The sequence below is a fragment of the Thermobia domestica genome, chromosome 1 (assembly GCF_964235325.1).
Source record: "Thermobia domestica chromosome 1, izTheDome1.hap1.1, whole genome shotgun sequence".
Classification (NCBI taxonomy): domain Eukaryota; kingdom Metazoa; phylum Arthropoda; class Insecta; order Zygentoma; family Lepismatidae; genus Thermobia; species Thermobia domestica.
Genome location: NC_137454.1, coordinates 397,305,047 through 397,320,125, shown reverse-complemented (window position 1 = coordinate 397,320,125; position 15,079 = coordinate 397,305,047). Strand labels below are relative to the sequence as shown.

The 15,079-nt window shown below is 36.3% G+C and overlaps 1 protein-coding gene across 2 annotated transcripts in view; it reads right to left on the bottom strand.

The window, feature by feature from the left end:
• The window catches only part of Lrrk (Leucine-rich repeat kinase), a 239,580-nt gene that overhangs the window by 36,588 nt on the left and 187,913 nt on the right, over positions 1–15,079 (bottom strand). For both annotated transcript variants that reach the window (XM_081732781.1, XM_081732776.1), the window contains exon 32: positions 5,271–5,522. In XM_081732781.1, the coding sequence (XP_081588907.1) occupies positions 5,271–5,522 (252 nt within the window). The remainder of the gene's footprint in view (positions 1–5,270; positions 5,523–15,079) is intronic.

Here is a 15,079-nt window from a genome sequence, read left to right as displayed (position 1 = left end):
CAGGGATCTGAAACAAATCTGAAAAATACTAAAGGTGCACTGAACATGCGTGTAAAATTTCAGTCTCCTAGATGCAAAAGGAAGTCCGCCAAAAAATAATAAAAATAGGTATAACAAAAAATATTTTTTTAGAAGTTATAACGTCATCATATCCTATGTCTTGACGCGGAAAGGCGTGCAACCATACTAACGTGTTCTACAATGCTTCCAGGCTTAAAAAAATAAAAAAAAAAAAACGAAGTAAAAAGCTTTATTGATACTTTTTTAGTTCAATAATCACGACAGTATCCTAGTACCTAAAAATAGGCACCATAATTTATAAAAGTGATTTATTATTGAGCCAGCCGTGTGGTTCTTCCATGTTCAACAATAAGAAACCAAAATTTTGAATTACAAACAGAAATATGTTATCCTAATATGCTTGAAATCCAAGCCACACGTCATGAACACAGAGATATTCGAACCTCGTTAATAATCGTGCTTTAGTTGAGTTGATTTTAGTTTAGCGTCCCTTTCAGCAGCGACGCTATATGAGACATGTACCTACTAATTAACGTGGAATCCGAACCACATGAGCTCCGAGCGGGAATCGAAACCGGATCTCCCATGCCATAATCATGCTTTAGTGTTCCCACTGAACCGAAAGAATAAAATAGCTAGAAAAGAGAACGTATTGATCTATAGGAACCAATTATTCAAGTTTTTGAAGTGTTAATGAAGCTTAATCTTGATATGATTCAGAAGTTTTTGAAGCGTTAATGAAGCTTAATCTTGATATGATTCAGAAGTTTTTGAAGTGTTAATGAAGCTTAATCTTGATATGATTCAGAAGTTTTTGAAGTGTTAATGAAGCTTAATCTTGATATGATTCAGAAGTTTTTGAAGTGTTAATGAAGCTTAATCTTGATATGATTCAGAAGTTTTTGAAGTGTTAATGAAGCTTAATCTTGATATGATTCAGAAGTTTTTGAAGTGTTAATGAAGCTTAATCTTGATATGATTCAGAAGTTTTTGAAGTGTTAATGAAGCTTAATCTTGATATGATTCAGAAGTTTTTGAAGTGTTAATGAAGCTTAATCTTGATATGATTCAGAAGTTTTTGAAGTGTTAATGAAGCTTAATCTTGATATGATTCAAAAGTTTTTGAAGCGTTAATGAAGCTTAATCTTGATATGATTCAGAAGTTTTTGAAGTGTTAATGAAGCTTAATCTTGATATGATTCAGAAGTTTTTGAAGTGTTAATGAAGCTTAATCTTGATATGATTCAGAAGTTTTTGAAGTGTTAATGAAGCTTAATCTTGATATGATTCAGAAGTTTTTGAAGTGTTAATGAAGCTTAATCTTGATATGATTCAGAAGTTTTTGAAGTGTTAATGAAGCTTAATCTTGATATGATTCAGAAGTTTTTGAAGTGTTAATGAAGCTTAATCTTGATATGATTCAGAAGTTTTTGAAGTGTTAATGAAGCTTAATCTTGATATGATTCAGAAGTTTTTGAAGTGTTAATGAAGCTTAATCTTGATATGATTCAGAAGTTTTTGAAGTGTTAATGAAGCTTAATCTTGATATGATTCAGAAGTTTTTGAAGTGTTAATGAAGCTTAATCTTGATATGATTCAGAAGTTTTTGAAGTGTTAATGAAGCTTAATCTTGATATGATTCAGAAGTTTTTGAAGTGTTAATGAAGCTTAATCTTGATATGATTCAGCAGCCTATTTGCTGCCTTCTTCCATCAAGGGATACAGAAGCATTGCTTCTAAAATTCATGTAAAGTTCACTTTAATTTTCTTCTTTCAACGAACTGAAAATCAAAGTTATTGAATTTACTTGCTGGGGTCTCCTTATTTTAATTTTTTTAAACAAAATAAATAATAATAAACTTAAAAAAAGTAATTATACACACTAAAAATAAACTATTTACATCAGTCGCTATTCAGAAATAATTTCACCACTTAAAAGAAAAGGCCACTTTGTAGTAATGATGCTAAAATGACACGTTACCAAGCCTTAACTGCTGCAAAATTCCAAACCAACAAAACGCTTGTCAACTTGGCCAGAAAATAAAGTTACTATTTGAAATAGACATCACGGAGACTCTTTTTTGTATACCAGAATCCATTGAATTATGATCCTTAGAATCAGGAATGTATTCTTTAACCCTATTTCTTATATTCCTCTTATGACACCAATTTATGAAGCATCAAAAATGCCTGAATTGAAATATGCTTGATACCAGCAGGTACCAGGGGCGGATCCAGGCGATCGCCCCTTCCCCCCGAAGAGGAAACTTTCTTATTTTATATATATAAGTAAACGTCATCCCAAAGTTTGAGCCCTTAAAAGTAGCAGTATGACAACCCATCGCCCCCCCCCCCAGAAGTCGGTCCTGGATCCGCCCCTGACAGGTACGGTGTTATTCACAAAATAGCTTTTGTAGCCTGTAAAATGTTTTTCAGTATTTACTGGAAATTTGTAGCTGACCTGAAACCCATATTTCTTCGTGATTTTGTTTGAATTTCGAGACAATTTAGGATAAGACGGAAATTATATGCAATTAGTTATTTTTTGAATTTAGGCGAGTTTTTATTGATTGATGAACAACGTACGTCGAATACTCCTTCCATAAACTTATCCCAAGTATTCCTAAGGTATTCATTCCTTTATCCAAATTTGAAAGTAATAACAAATACGTGGGTCGTCCAATATATAAGTTTCCCTAAGCTGTAAAATATTTATTTTTAAGATACATTTGTAAACTAATGCACACATGTGTAGGTGGGTCCTCCTTCACCTCTCCACATAATCCCCATTGAGATTCAGGCATTTATCTCATCGTTGCATCAATTTGTCCGAACCTTTTGCAATAAATCAGAGCTCTGGCTATCTAGCACTTTCTTCACATTCAGCTTCCTTTCTTCATCTGTTTCGAAACGTTCACCTTGTAATGGACTGTAACACCGGAAAAAGATGGAAATAACTGGGCGCTAAATAGAGGCTGTATGAAGAGTGGGGCAGCCGTTTGCACAATAATTGAAGACTCGCTGTAGAAAACAATGTAAATGACAGATTGAAATTGTTTCACTTATTTTTTAAAAAAATATGTTTATGCCTTAGATTTTAACCATGTCGGTCCCGGCGTCCCCCACAGAGGACATAAAATATGACGACATTATTATTTCTTTACAATTTTACAACTTGAAAACTACCCATCTATGATCATTTCCTGTAAACAGTTTTCCATGCTGCCAGTCTGATTTTAAAGCTGTAAAGAAATAATAATGTCGTCATATTTTATGTTCCCTGTGGGGGGACGCCGGGATCGACATAGTTAATACATAGCTTGACTTTGTTATATGCTAGGTTGTATTTCTAAGTAATAGTATTTTTCCATTTTGTAAGGCTTGGGCACAATTTACTATCTTTTGTCTCTACTGTTACAGTAACTATTGTTTTTGGTACTTACATTTTTTTCTACAGCGAGTCTTCAATTCTGTGTCTTATTTGCGTGCTGAGTGGGTGTAGGCGTTATCGCCAAGAAGAAGAGACCAGGTCGCTTATGTCGAATTGTGTTTCCTTGAGAAAGAGTTCAGTTTCCACATAAGCGACCTGGTGATGAAGAATGTGAGGAGAGTGCTATATAGTCAGAGTTGTGATTTTTTGAAAAGAATTTGGACACATTGATGGACTGGTAAGATAAATGCCTGAATTTCAATGGGGATTATGTGGAGAGGTGAAAAAGATCCACCTATACATGTATGAATAGCTTACAAATGTATTTTAAAAAATAATTTTTTTTACAACTTAGAGAAATTTATATATTGAAGGACCCATGTATATGCCAGACATTATCAGTATTACATTTAAAATGTGATATTTAAATGTATTAATATAAATATTATTTCCGTTAATAGCATGAGGTCATTTTAGTTAATTATTTATTATGAGAACAAAAATATGAGCGAGTGCTCCACCATAGACTGTGTTAAATTCTTGTATGGTCTTCTATTTGATTACTACTGTGCATAATAACAGGTTTAGGTAGTCAGAAGCACAAGTTCTTATCCCCGTCTCTCATCAAGTAATGTACGAAAGCTACTTCTTTTAGCCAATGTAGGTGCATAGATATAATTTAACTTTTAGAGAATAGGCACAATGCTATGACGAAGCTAACAAGAAGAAAGTGCGCGTGCTTGTTCTTTTCAGAGTGCTATGATGGAAAAGTTTTCTTTCTATATATACTTCGAAAGTAACTGTTGGTGATATGTGGTAAACTAATAAAAAGTGATATTTTTCAATCCTTTGTGACATGCCACTTCTGTACAGCGACGCAACTAGGCTAGTTATCGCCCGCGGCAGGAACTCGCTTTAGTGCCCCCTCCCCCATCTACAAAATCAAAACGCTCCCCGACTAAACCTGATATTGGCATCACACAGTAATTCTCCTATTCCATTTTTTCTTTGTGGTAAAGCTTGATTTCAAAATTGTAGTACATCATTTAATTTTTAGTACAAGATAAAACACTAAACTAATTACTATTTGACTGCCAAATAATCTGAGAGTAGCATGGTTGATATATGCTTATAGGCTTATCATAATAACTGCAAACCATAATGTTTTTTTTTTTTTTTTTTTTTAATTATATCGGGATGTGGATATGTGTAGAATGAATCAACGGTCTGTTGCTTTAGAATAGGATATTTAATTTTGACAAACAGTCATCCTCTTCTGTCGAGTATTATACTCGGGCACCTTGCAGATCTCTTAAATCGATGTAAGTTCAATGAAAACACAAAAGGCTGGAACTACAATTTAACTTTGCGGGCTCTTTTGGCTGCAAAGGTTTTTACAATGTTCTCAAAAGATAGCTTTGAAACTAACTTATGCTTTATGGATATGATCCTAAGGTTAGCGAATCGTTGTTGTCCTATTAAGTTTCTGAGGTACTTTTTTTTATGATCTTTAGTTCGCTAAAATTCCTTTTCTTGCCTTATAGTGAAAATAAATATTTGCCCAGTTTTGCATCCCCCAATCCGGCGCCCGGGTAACAAGCCCCGTTTGCCCCCATTTAGTTACGTCACTGCTTCTGTGTGCAGAAGAGATACACAAATCCGGAAAATTAAATTTCTTCTGGAATCTGAAACTTCTAAAGAACGATGAAGGTTGGTTTGTGTGATTTCCAAATTCTTTCAACATTTCTATTCACTTATCCATATATAACAGGCATTCAATAACTTTATACAACTCAATATGTTTAAAACATGATAATACCTGAAGAATGATACTTTGTAATGTGTATGGCCCGATTCTTGCTCCTGAACGGCGATAGTGTCGAAGAGTTGCATCCAAGGCTCCCTGCGGCGCTAGATCTAGGACTAAGGCTAAAGGTCTTGTACATACTCCTACCAGAGGTACAATGTTCGGATGTCGAAGCGTTAACAAAATATTCAATTCTTGTCTTGCCGTGCAGTAGGCTTTGCAGGCATATTGTAAAGGATCTCGATCCCATTTGCCTTGGGCAGCCTGAAAAAAATAAAGTGCAAGATTTACTACTTAAACAAGAAAAACATCTAGCCGAAGGATTTCTAAACCTATTCTTGGCAGCGCCACCAATAGGTAGGATCTTGATTTCAGAGAGGCAAAGAAAGAAGAAAAAATAACATATGAAAATCAAAAGTCCACAATATTAAAATATATGAAATTTTAATGATATGCTTTGTAAAAGATGAACAATATACAATATCACCTTATATTTATGTCACTTATTCATTAACATGTTTAGAACACATCAGGCGTAGGTTTACATTATTATTGCAATACTAAAAGTTTGCTATTAACAACTGACAAATATATACAATTCCTTACAAGATACAACAACATACAATAAGGATAAAACAAAGGGATAATGTTCAACTGTTACCTCTTAGTTCTCTCAATTTTGTGTCAGTGTCACACAGTTCCGTCCTTCACGGAATATAATGGAATACAAGTTTTCAAGTTAAATATATTGAGGGCATACGTAGATCCAAGGCTGGTGTTGTCTTTTATTTCTCATAAACTAAAGTGGACCAAATGTGAAGAAACATCCTGTCGGGGAGGAGAGGTTCATCCCACTCTCAAATGGAAGGACTAGACAAGTCACTGGTTCCGGTAGAGAGGAGGTACCTCAGCTGTAATCTGAGGTATATATGTCTTGGATTTTAGCCCCTTCCTGGCTTCTAAGGGGTTCTCTGATCATGGATTGAACTCCTCCGGTTTGTAAGCTTGCCTCAAATTATTCCAGCATCAACACTGAAAATAACTGACATATTCCTACTTGCTAAGGAAGTTCCTTCTACCAGTACGTATAACTAAGAAATAGGCTTCAGTCTATTGCTGTTGATCTGATAAGAACGGAATGTCTCCCTCTACACAATGGTGGGGAAGTGTGCTTAGTCTTGAAGGTAATACAAGGTTTAACGAAGCTAAGAGATTCAGTTTAGGCGTACGCCACATAAAATATATGAAGAAATGAGTCTTATTAAATATGGAAATTTTGTCAAAATATCAAATACGAAAATTTAAAACAAACTATTTCGATTTCACATACCATGAAATATTAAGATCCTTGTTCCCACTGTCCTATGAGGCATGATGTGAAATATGAAATTTCATATTTTGCCTCTCTCTCGTCATGACATTAGAGATGATAGGGCAAATCGAAAAATACTGATTCCAAATTCAAAAAACATTTATTGACAGCTCTTTTGATGTTGTAATATGTTACTTTTATTGTTACAGGTAGATCAATCAAATACACATTAGTAAAGTTCCCGTTTTCTAAAGAATCCATCCTTCAAAAATATGTCCCTCAATTCTAACTTCAATGGGATCAGTCTTTATACAAACGAAACTTTGTAATGTTAACTAGATATATGAACAAGTGAAAAAAGGTTATTTCTTTCAACGCTACATGTCTCTGCCCCACATTAACTTCCACCAGAGTCGACGGTGACATTCTCAATGCTTCGCCGATTAGAATATAATGTCGTATTTTAGTAAACTTCTCTTTTCAAGTAGATTCACTAAGTTAGCTTGAACTTGTTATAGCATACTTCGGTTCCCTTACGCTAGACAACTAGTTTTTCAAAAGGTTTTACCGATTCAAGATAGTAACGATCTCATGAAACTTTAATATTTCTTCTGTCTCTTATATATATCTTGAATTCATATACACATAATTATTATACTGCTTATTTTCTTCTTACACTAAAAAAAACTGAAAGCGCGCGGCCGTTCCTAGGCGTAGTAGAGAGTTCTTCCGCTAGGTAGGTCTAGTAGAGGCCTTCTCAAATCAGCTGCCCAAGCGGCGTCTGCGTAGGAGGTTTATGTTTGATTGCTAGTATTGTTTTTCTCAACTGTTCTCGTTTGCCGTCTGCGAAATCGTTGTGAGAGATTTAAAGGAACAAAAACTGTTTAAAAAAAATCCTTCTTGCTTGCAACGGAAGCTTACCAAATGCTTTAACAGGTTTTCAAGAAGGGTGCTATGAGCGTAACAAGTTTTCGAATGGTTTAAGCATGATGAGATCAATGTTGAAGATCATGCTCGTTCTAGGCGCTCATCATCTCAAAACGACGAAAACATTTCAAAAATCCGCCAAAAATCAACAAGGATCATTGTTTTACGATCGGCGAAATTTCAGAACATACACGAGTGAGTTGGAGCTTGTGTCCGTGGATTTTCAATGAGGATTTGCAAAAGAGACGCGCTGCCACTAAGTTTGTTCCTCGCCTGCTCACACAGGATCTGGATATTTGGGCTCTCACGAGTAGGCTATCGTTCCTTACCCTCCGTATTTGCCAGTCCTAGACCCGTGAGACTTACTTTCTATTCCCGAGAATAATAAAATCTAAAAGGGAGGTGTTTTGATAATGTGTAGGGTGTAAAAAGAGCTTAGCAGAGGGCACTGGACGATATCAATGTTGCAGAGTTCCAGAGACGCTTCAAACAGTGAGAAAGAAAACTGGAGAATTGCATCGCATCTAATGGAGATTATTTCAAAGGAAACTGAAAGTATTTTGTAAAAATCTATTTTTTTTTTTTTAACAATGAAAGTCCGGCTTTTTTGGGTCTCCCCTCGTACATTTATCTAGTATCGTCAATTTTGGTTAATTAACTTCTACGTTTCTTATTATGTATTACATAACGAACTTTAACCTTAATTACGTACATATTCAATATCTAGTATCTGTATAACGTTTACTCCATAGGATGGTGGTCCAAATAGAGCAAACATTATATTAAATAGTCGTAAATAGGACGTTTGCTCGAGTGTTGGCGATGAAACAAGTTATCCGAAGAAAGCTTCTTTCAACGTCAACTACACATAAGCAAAAATTCTATGTACAACCTTTAAAGACACAACAGATTCAGCATCATATTTCCGAAAATTAACAAATTACACAAATAATAAGTAAAAAGTAAATTTTGCACCATGTACTCAAATATACAATCACGAGGCATAGGAGATGACATGCACAAACGCAGAAAATACTCGTTAATCGATTCGAAAATTTTAATTATATTGATACTTACATAGCTTTACACTAGGAAATATCAGTTAAAAGAATAATAATAATGGATGTGTCTTAAAATGTGAAAAATAACTCGATTCGACTAAGTGCAAAAAAAAAGATTACATAATGTCTTGTTGCAGCAGGGTAGTATGATCTGTTGTACGTTCTTCTTTTGGGCGCCGAATGGCGTTGCCTATCGTCAAGTCTCTTTAGCTCTCGCTGTTCGCGTGAGTTTCACGTGTTGGATGACGTAAGAGTGGACAGAGCTGTGATTGGCTGAAGAAGTGCTGATCAAGGCCACGCCGCCCACATGAATTCGCTGAGTGAGAGAACACACACATATAGTAACATCGTCTGCTAGGATGTGCTAGTCCTTTTAAATTAAAAAGGAGAATTAAACTGCTTGAGCTGCATATTGCCAAAATGATGAATAAATGAGTTTATGACAAATGGCACCCGAACAGCTGATAGGTAAAGTTCTGGTGAGATACGTTTCTCCTAAGAACCCTGGCAACACTTATGGTTTGTGTCTGCGTATGACGAGGACACACTGTAAGTTTTTGAAGCACTCTTCACTTGGGTCATAGTTCACATTAACGCTTGGTTAACACTGCACTCACTAAAATAAAATGTTTATTCAGTCCATAAATATGTAATATATCAATAAATGCATAAAAATATTTATTGTAGTCCTATTAATCCAAATGTAAGTTCACTCAATACTTAAAGAGATTGGATATATAACGCATACACTAAAATATTGTAAATAATGTGAATAAAATGAGAAAACACTTCAAGCAATGAATTAATTTCAACCTTTAGTAACACTTTCACCTTCGCAATTAATTGAACATAAAAGAAAAATGAATATTAAAATAAATATAGATATATTTTTTTAGTTCGAATAACAACACTTTACTGTTCATTTATAACACACTGTTTATACTTTTACTATCTGCACACGTCACACTGTCCATGTTGTCCACTATTCACAATCTACACCATGCTCCAGAACAATGTCCAGTCCATAGGCCATCCTCTTCGTTCATTCTCTTCCGACTGAATGAACACTCGGCGATTAAATCTTCTGCTCCTATCCTCTTCCCATTGGATAGGGCTAGGTCCATCGGTGGAAGTTCTAGACGGTCTCTGCAGGCTATAGTCCTTTTTTTTATTATTTTATTTATTTATTTATTATTTATGCAGGACTGTTTACCAAAATTCGGCGCCAATATGAAGATGCATGGAATTTTTCGATGACATTTCCTTGCGCGTGATAAGGCGTAGTATAATGTATTTTGATGTTATATGCTTCCATAGCTTGTACGAATTCCTTGCCAATAAACTGCGGTCCATTATCTACTAAGATGTTCATGAAAATACCAAGATGAAGCATGTATGACTCAGTAAGACATTTTGCTACACTTGCACTTGTTGCACGACGAAGAGGATATGCTACTAAATAACGTGAGTATACATCACACACTGTTAACAGGTAAGTTTCGCCATGTTTACCTCGAGGTAAAGGACCAACTAAATCTGCTGAGACCAAATAACGTATGTTTTTCGCTGGCACTGATTGCATTAAACACTTCACTGGGTGATGGTCTACCTTCGTCCTCATGCAGACCTCACAATCAAGAATGTACGATTTAATGTCACTACGCATGGTTTTCCAATAAAACATACGGGAAATGATATTAAACACTTTCATAAATCCAAAGTGACCGTAATGATCATGGTAGCCAATTAAAATATTTTTCACTAAACATGGAGGTACACACAATTTTAATCTGTCTGGGAAGTGAAAATCTCTCACCATCAGAATACCATTTTCCAAAGTGTAATTTTGTTTCCAATTTCGAGCACTACTACGAAAAGAATTCTTATTTGCACTGCTTTCACTTTCACTTATATTACCTTGTAAGTAACTAATAATAGGACGGTACTCGTCACATTCCCATTGTAATTTCGCAATTGTAGACGGATCTAAATCGAACACTTCTGATTGAACAGCCTGTATAGGATTCACATTCACCATTAGATCTTCCTGTGTTGGTAACATACGAGATAAACAATCACTTAGTGTGTTAGTGTTGCCTTTGATGAATTCTATTTCATAATCGTAAGATTGAAGTTCAAGAGACCACCTCATAAGTCTTGCATTCCAATTACGCATACGTTTTAACTGCACTAAGCTTTTATGATCTGTTCGTATGTATATTTTCGCTCCTTTAAGCCCAACATGCCACTTACGAATACACCACACAAATGCAAGACACTCAAGCTCAATTATGGCATAGTTCTGTTCGTGTTTGTTAAGAGTACGGCTTGCATATTCTAATACACACTTCTCACCGTCTATAATTTGATAACACACACAAGCCAACCCGAGTTTGCTCGCGTCACTTTCGAGATAAAACGGCTTATCAAACTGTGGATGGTGTAACTTCACATCTTTTACTAATTCAGCCTTTAATAATTCAAATGCCTTTTGGTGTTCTTCTTCCTACTTCCATTTCTTTCCTTCCCTAAAAGTTCATAAAGGGGTTTAGCGATAACAGCATGACCTTTGATTGTTCGCGAATGCCACTGAACAGCACCAAGAAATGAGCGTAACATTTTTAAATTTTTGGGCACTGGTAACTTCTCGATTGCTTCAGCTGATTTCGGATCCTTTCGTATGCCTTCGGAAGATACGTAATAGCCTAAATAGTTAATTTCACTTACACCAAAAATGCACTTCGATAAATTTAGCGTCATGTTCGCATCACTTAACAAACTAAGCACTTCATCTAACTGCTGTAAGAATTCTGGTACGCTTGTACAACCAAGAGCTACATCGTCCATATACCTGATTAATTTCTCTTGTAGCGGTAAAAGGAACACTTTATTCAAGCACAATTGCAACACAGACGATCCATTTTTCACACCGAACACCATGCGTGTGTACTCATATAACGTTCCTTCAAACAAAAAGGCTAAGTATGGCATAGAATCTTCTGTAATTCCACATTGTTGATACGAACTAGTAAAATCAAGAGTACCTAGCACACGTTTTCCACTAAATTTAGCAAAGAGGTCGGATAACTTTTCTACACGTAGAGCTGGATTCTTAATGTGCACATTCAATGCTCTACAATCTGTTACTATTCTCAACGCTCCACTCTTTTTCAATACTACGTGCAACGGTAATAGATGACATGATGAACTAGGTCTAATTACACCCCACTTTAACAATCTTCGGATCTCTTCACGCACTCCCTCCTTATATTTGTGCGGAATATCATAAGGACGAGCAACAATGGGTTCATTTGTATCCACTTCTAATCGGTACTGGAATTTATTGCACAGGCCAGGAAAACGGGCGAACACTTTCCTATGTTTCATTAACAACTGAAATAATTCTTCTTTCTCGTTTCCACTAAACAGCGTAGCGCGTGTAACTGCATCCCTTATTTCATCTACTGTGAAATATAGATCCGGTGGGAAGTCCTCCACTAAGTCACTAGCTTCATTTTTTTCTAAAGGCTCGGCGCACCCACTGCGGAACACATTCACCGTTCTCGCAAAAAACTCATTAAGGTCCCTTATCTCGGACAACACAACAATAGGGGCTACCTTGCACTTAATTTCACTTACATTAGATACAATGACATTTTCACTATTTCTCTGTATTAAAGGCACTTCACCACTAATTCCTTGAAATTCAACACGCAAGTTACTTCGCTTAAAATCGATGACACTGTTTAATTTCTCGAGAAAGTTTGCACCGAGTATTACGTCTTCGTGCAATTCTGGTAACACAAGAAATTCAACTGGCACTTCCACGTTTTCAATTCGTACCGGTAAAATAACCTTTCCTTTCACGTTCTTTTTCTTTCTTCCCAGAAAATCGCACAAAACGATATGCTCTCCTTTTCGCAAATGCACATTTGCTACACATTTTGTTACTTCTCGAAAAATATTGTACCGTAATAGGCATAGTTCTGATCCACTATCTAACAGACAGATTTTGGGTTGATCGTTTAACAAAATTTTTACTCTCATTGTATTATGACCTAATTCGCATTTGATCACTTCTTCTTCATTATCATTACTTATATCATCTTCTGCTTGTAAATCTTCCTCGTTGCACATATATGGAAAAGTAATCCGGTTTACACTACTGAAATCCCTCCCCTTTGCAGCGACCAAGTGGGAGGGCGCTACTAGTTTAAAGGCACAGAACTCTGCGGGTAAAAACCACTTTGTTGGTATGGATATTGACGTTGCTGATTATTACCGTTATTTACACCAGGACCTCTATTAAATGTTGGAAACCAATTATTATTTTGATTCGGACTACCTTGAGAAGTCGACGCACTACCTTGGTTTTCATTTGCCCTTGCACCTTGCGTTTCATTTCGATTTTCATTTGCACTCGTGTTTTGTCGGCCATTACCTTGCGACTGATTACCACCGTTCGAATTATTATTATTTCTGTTAAAATTACCTCGCCGTCCACGTCTATGAAATTTCCTTTTCCATCCCTGTTTGAAATTCGAGCGCGTACTATTATCACTGTTCACTTCGCTACCGTGTTCCACTTTCACATTATTCACGCTAACACCGGTACCACCTTGCTGTTTTTGTTTATTACGCTGATTGTCGTACATATTAGTAATTCCTGACAATCCTTCGATGGACTGCACACTCGCAAGGAACTGATTTATGTTATCAGGCATAGAGCCCATCATAGCTAATTGGTACCGCTTGGGCAGGAGAGTGATGATGTGTGACAACGTAATGGTTGGATTTTCGTATTCTTCCAGAGCTTGAATTTGGCTAAAACGCTCTGTCACAAAATCAACAACACTACTATAACGTTTTGGGTCGAACGGAATAGATCGCAAGTTGCGCAGACGCGTAGCTTTCACTAAGGGACTCTCAAATGCATTCTGAAACTCTATCACAAATTCTTGGAAAGTTTGACACTTCTTACCGTGTAGATCGTACCACTTAAGTGCACTGTCTTTAAGAATCAATGGCATGATCGTCAAATATTCACTTTGAGGCACTCCGGCGAACGACATTTCTCTACCGAAATTTTCTAAAAATGCACTTGCACTTTCCTTCATCATATCACCTGAAAATGTAGAGAGTTGCTTAATGTCTGCTAATCGCAATAAACAACGCCTTGCTTTCACTTCACTATTTCTAGCACGCTTAATACGCGGACTTTCTCTTTCGGTTTTGATTCTTGACACGGTTCTCTTTATTACGTCACTTTCCACCTCTGTATCAGACGCCGTTTGAGACTCACTGCTCGATTTCCTCTCGCGCTTCACACTGTGCACGGAACCTGTATTTCTTTGTGACATATTACTTCCAGTATCATGGTGCTCATTTGCTAATTCTATACGCTGCACACGCTCTGATAATCGCTCCACATCTTGCTTGGTTTGTTCACTTAATTCACTGGCGCGGAGACACGTTTCAAAACACTGCTGGTTAAATTTGCTCTGTTCGTGGCACACTTGAGTACACTCTTGCACTGCTCTACCGTATTCACTTTGTTTGGTCTCGCACTTCTGAATTCTACTTTCGCGGTACTTGTCGAGACTTTCGACCAAACGCAACCTTTTCTCGTAATCATCCACTTTATTGCAACATTCACTTAATTGGCGTTGTTGGTCGTTTACTTGGCGCGTATTTTCTTCAACTGTGCCCCGTACATCGTGCACTGCATCGGCTAATTCACGTACACTTCTACGTATGTCTTCACTCGTATTAAAACACTTTAATTCCACTGCTTCAATTCGTTCTATCAATTCATGCCGCACTGCACTAATACACTTATTCACATTGTGAATTTCACCTGACAAATCATCTTTACATCGGGATATGTTTTCACGACACTCGCTACGTAATTCATTGATATCACCTTGCATTTTCTGTTGGTTTACATTTATCACCTCAACGCTTTCACTCACACGCTTTTGATTATCACTCAATTCATTTTGGCTTTCATTCAACTTGTTCTGATTTTCTTTAATTTCGTTAATCGATGCACTCAGTTCTGTACTCAGTTAATCGATGCACTGTTCTAAGATCACCCTCAGCCATGATGTTGCAAATATAACAAACTCGCTAACACAAATAATTGACTAATTTCTGCAAAAATCTAAGAATGCAAATAATAAAAATACTCTAATTTAGACAGGATTTAGGCTTCAATATGCAAGGATGAATGCACTGGACAAGGATACAACGACACGAATTTCATGTATTCGATGAACTGAGATGGCGGCAAAATTACGCAGCAAGTTTTGGAACATCGAGAATACCTAGGCCTATGTTCATAAACACAAAAACTGAACATTTATACAAAAAGAAAGGTTCCTACTTCGACACATTTATCCCGGCACCATTTATAACGTTTACTCCATAGGATGGTGGTCCAAATAGAGCAAACATTATATTAAATAGTCGTAAATAGGACGTTTGCTCGAGTGTTGGCGATGAAACAAGTTATCCGAAGA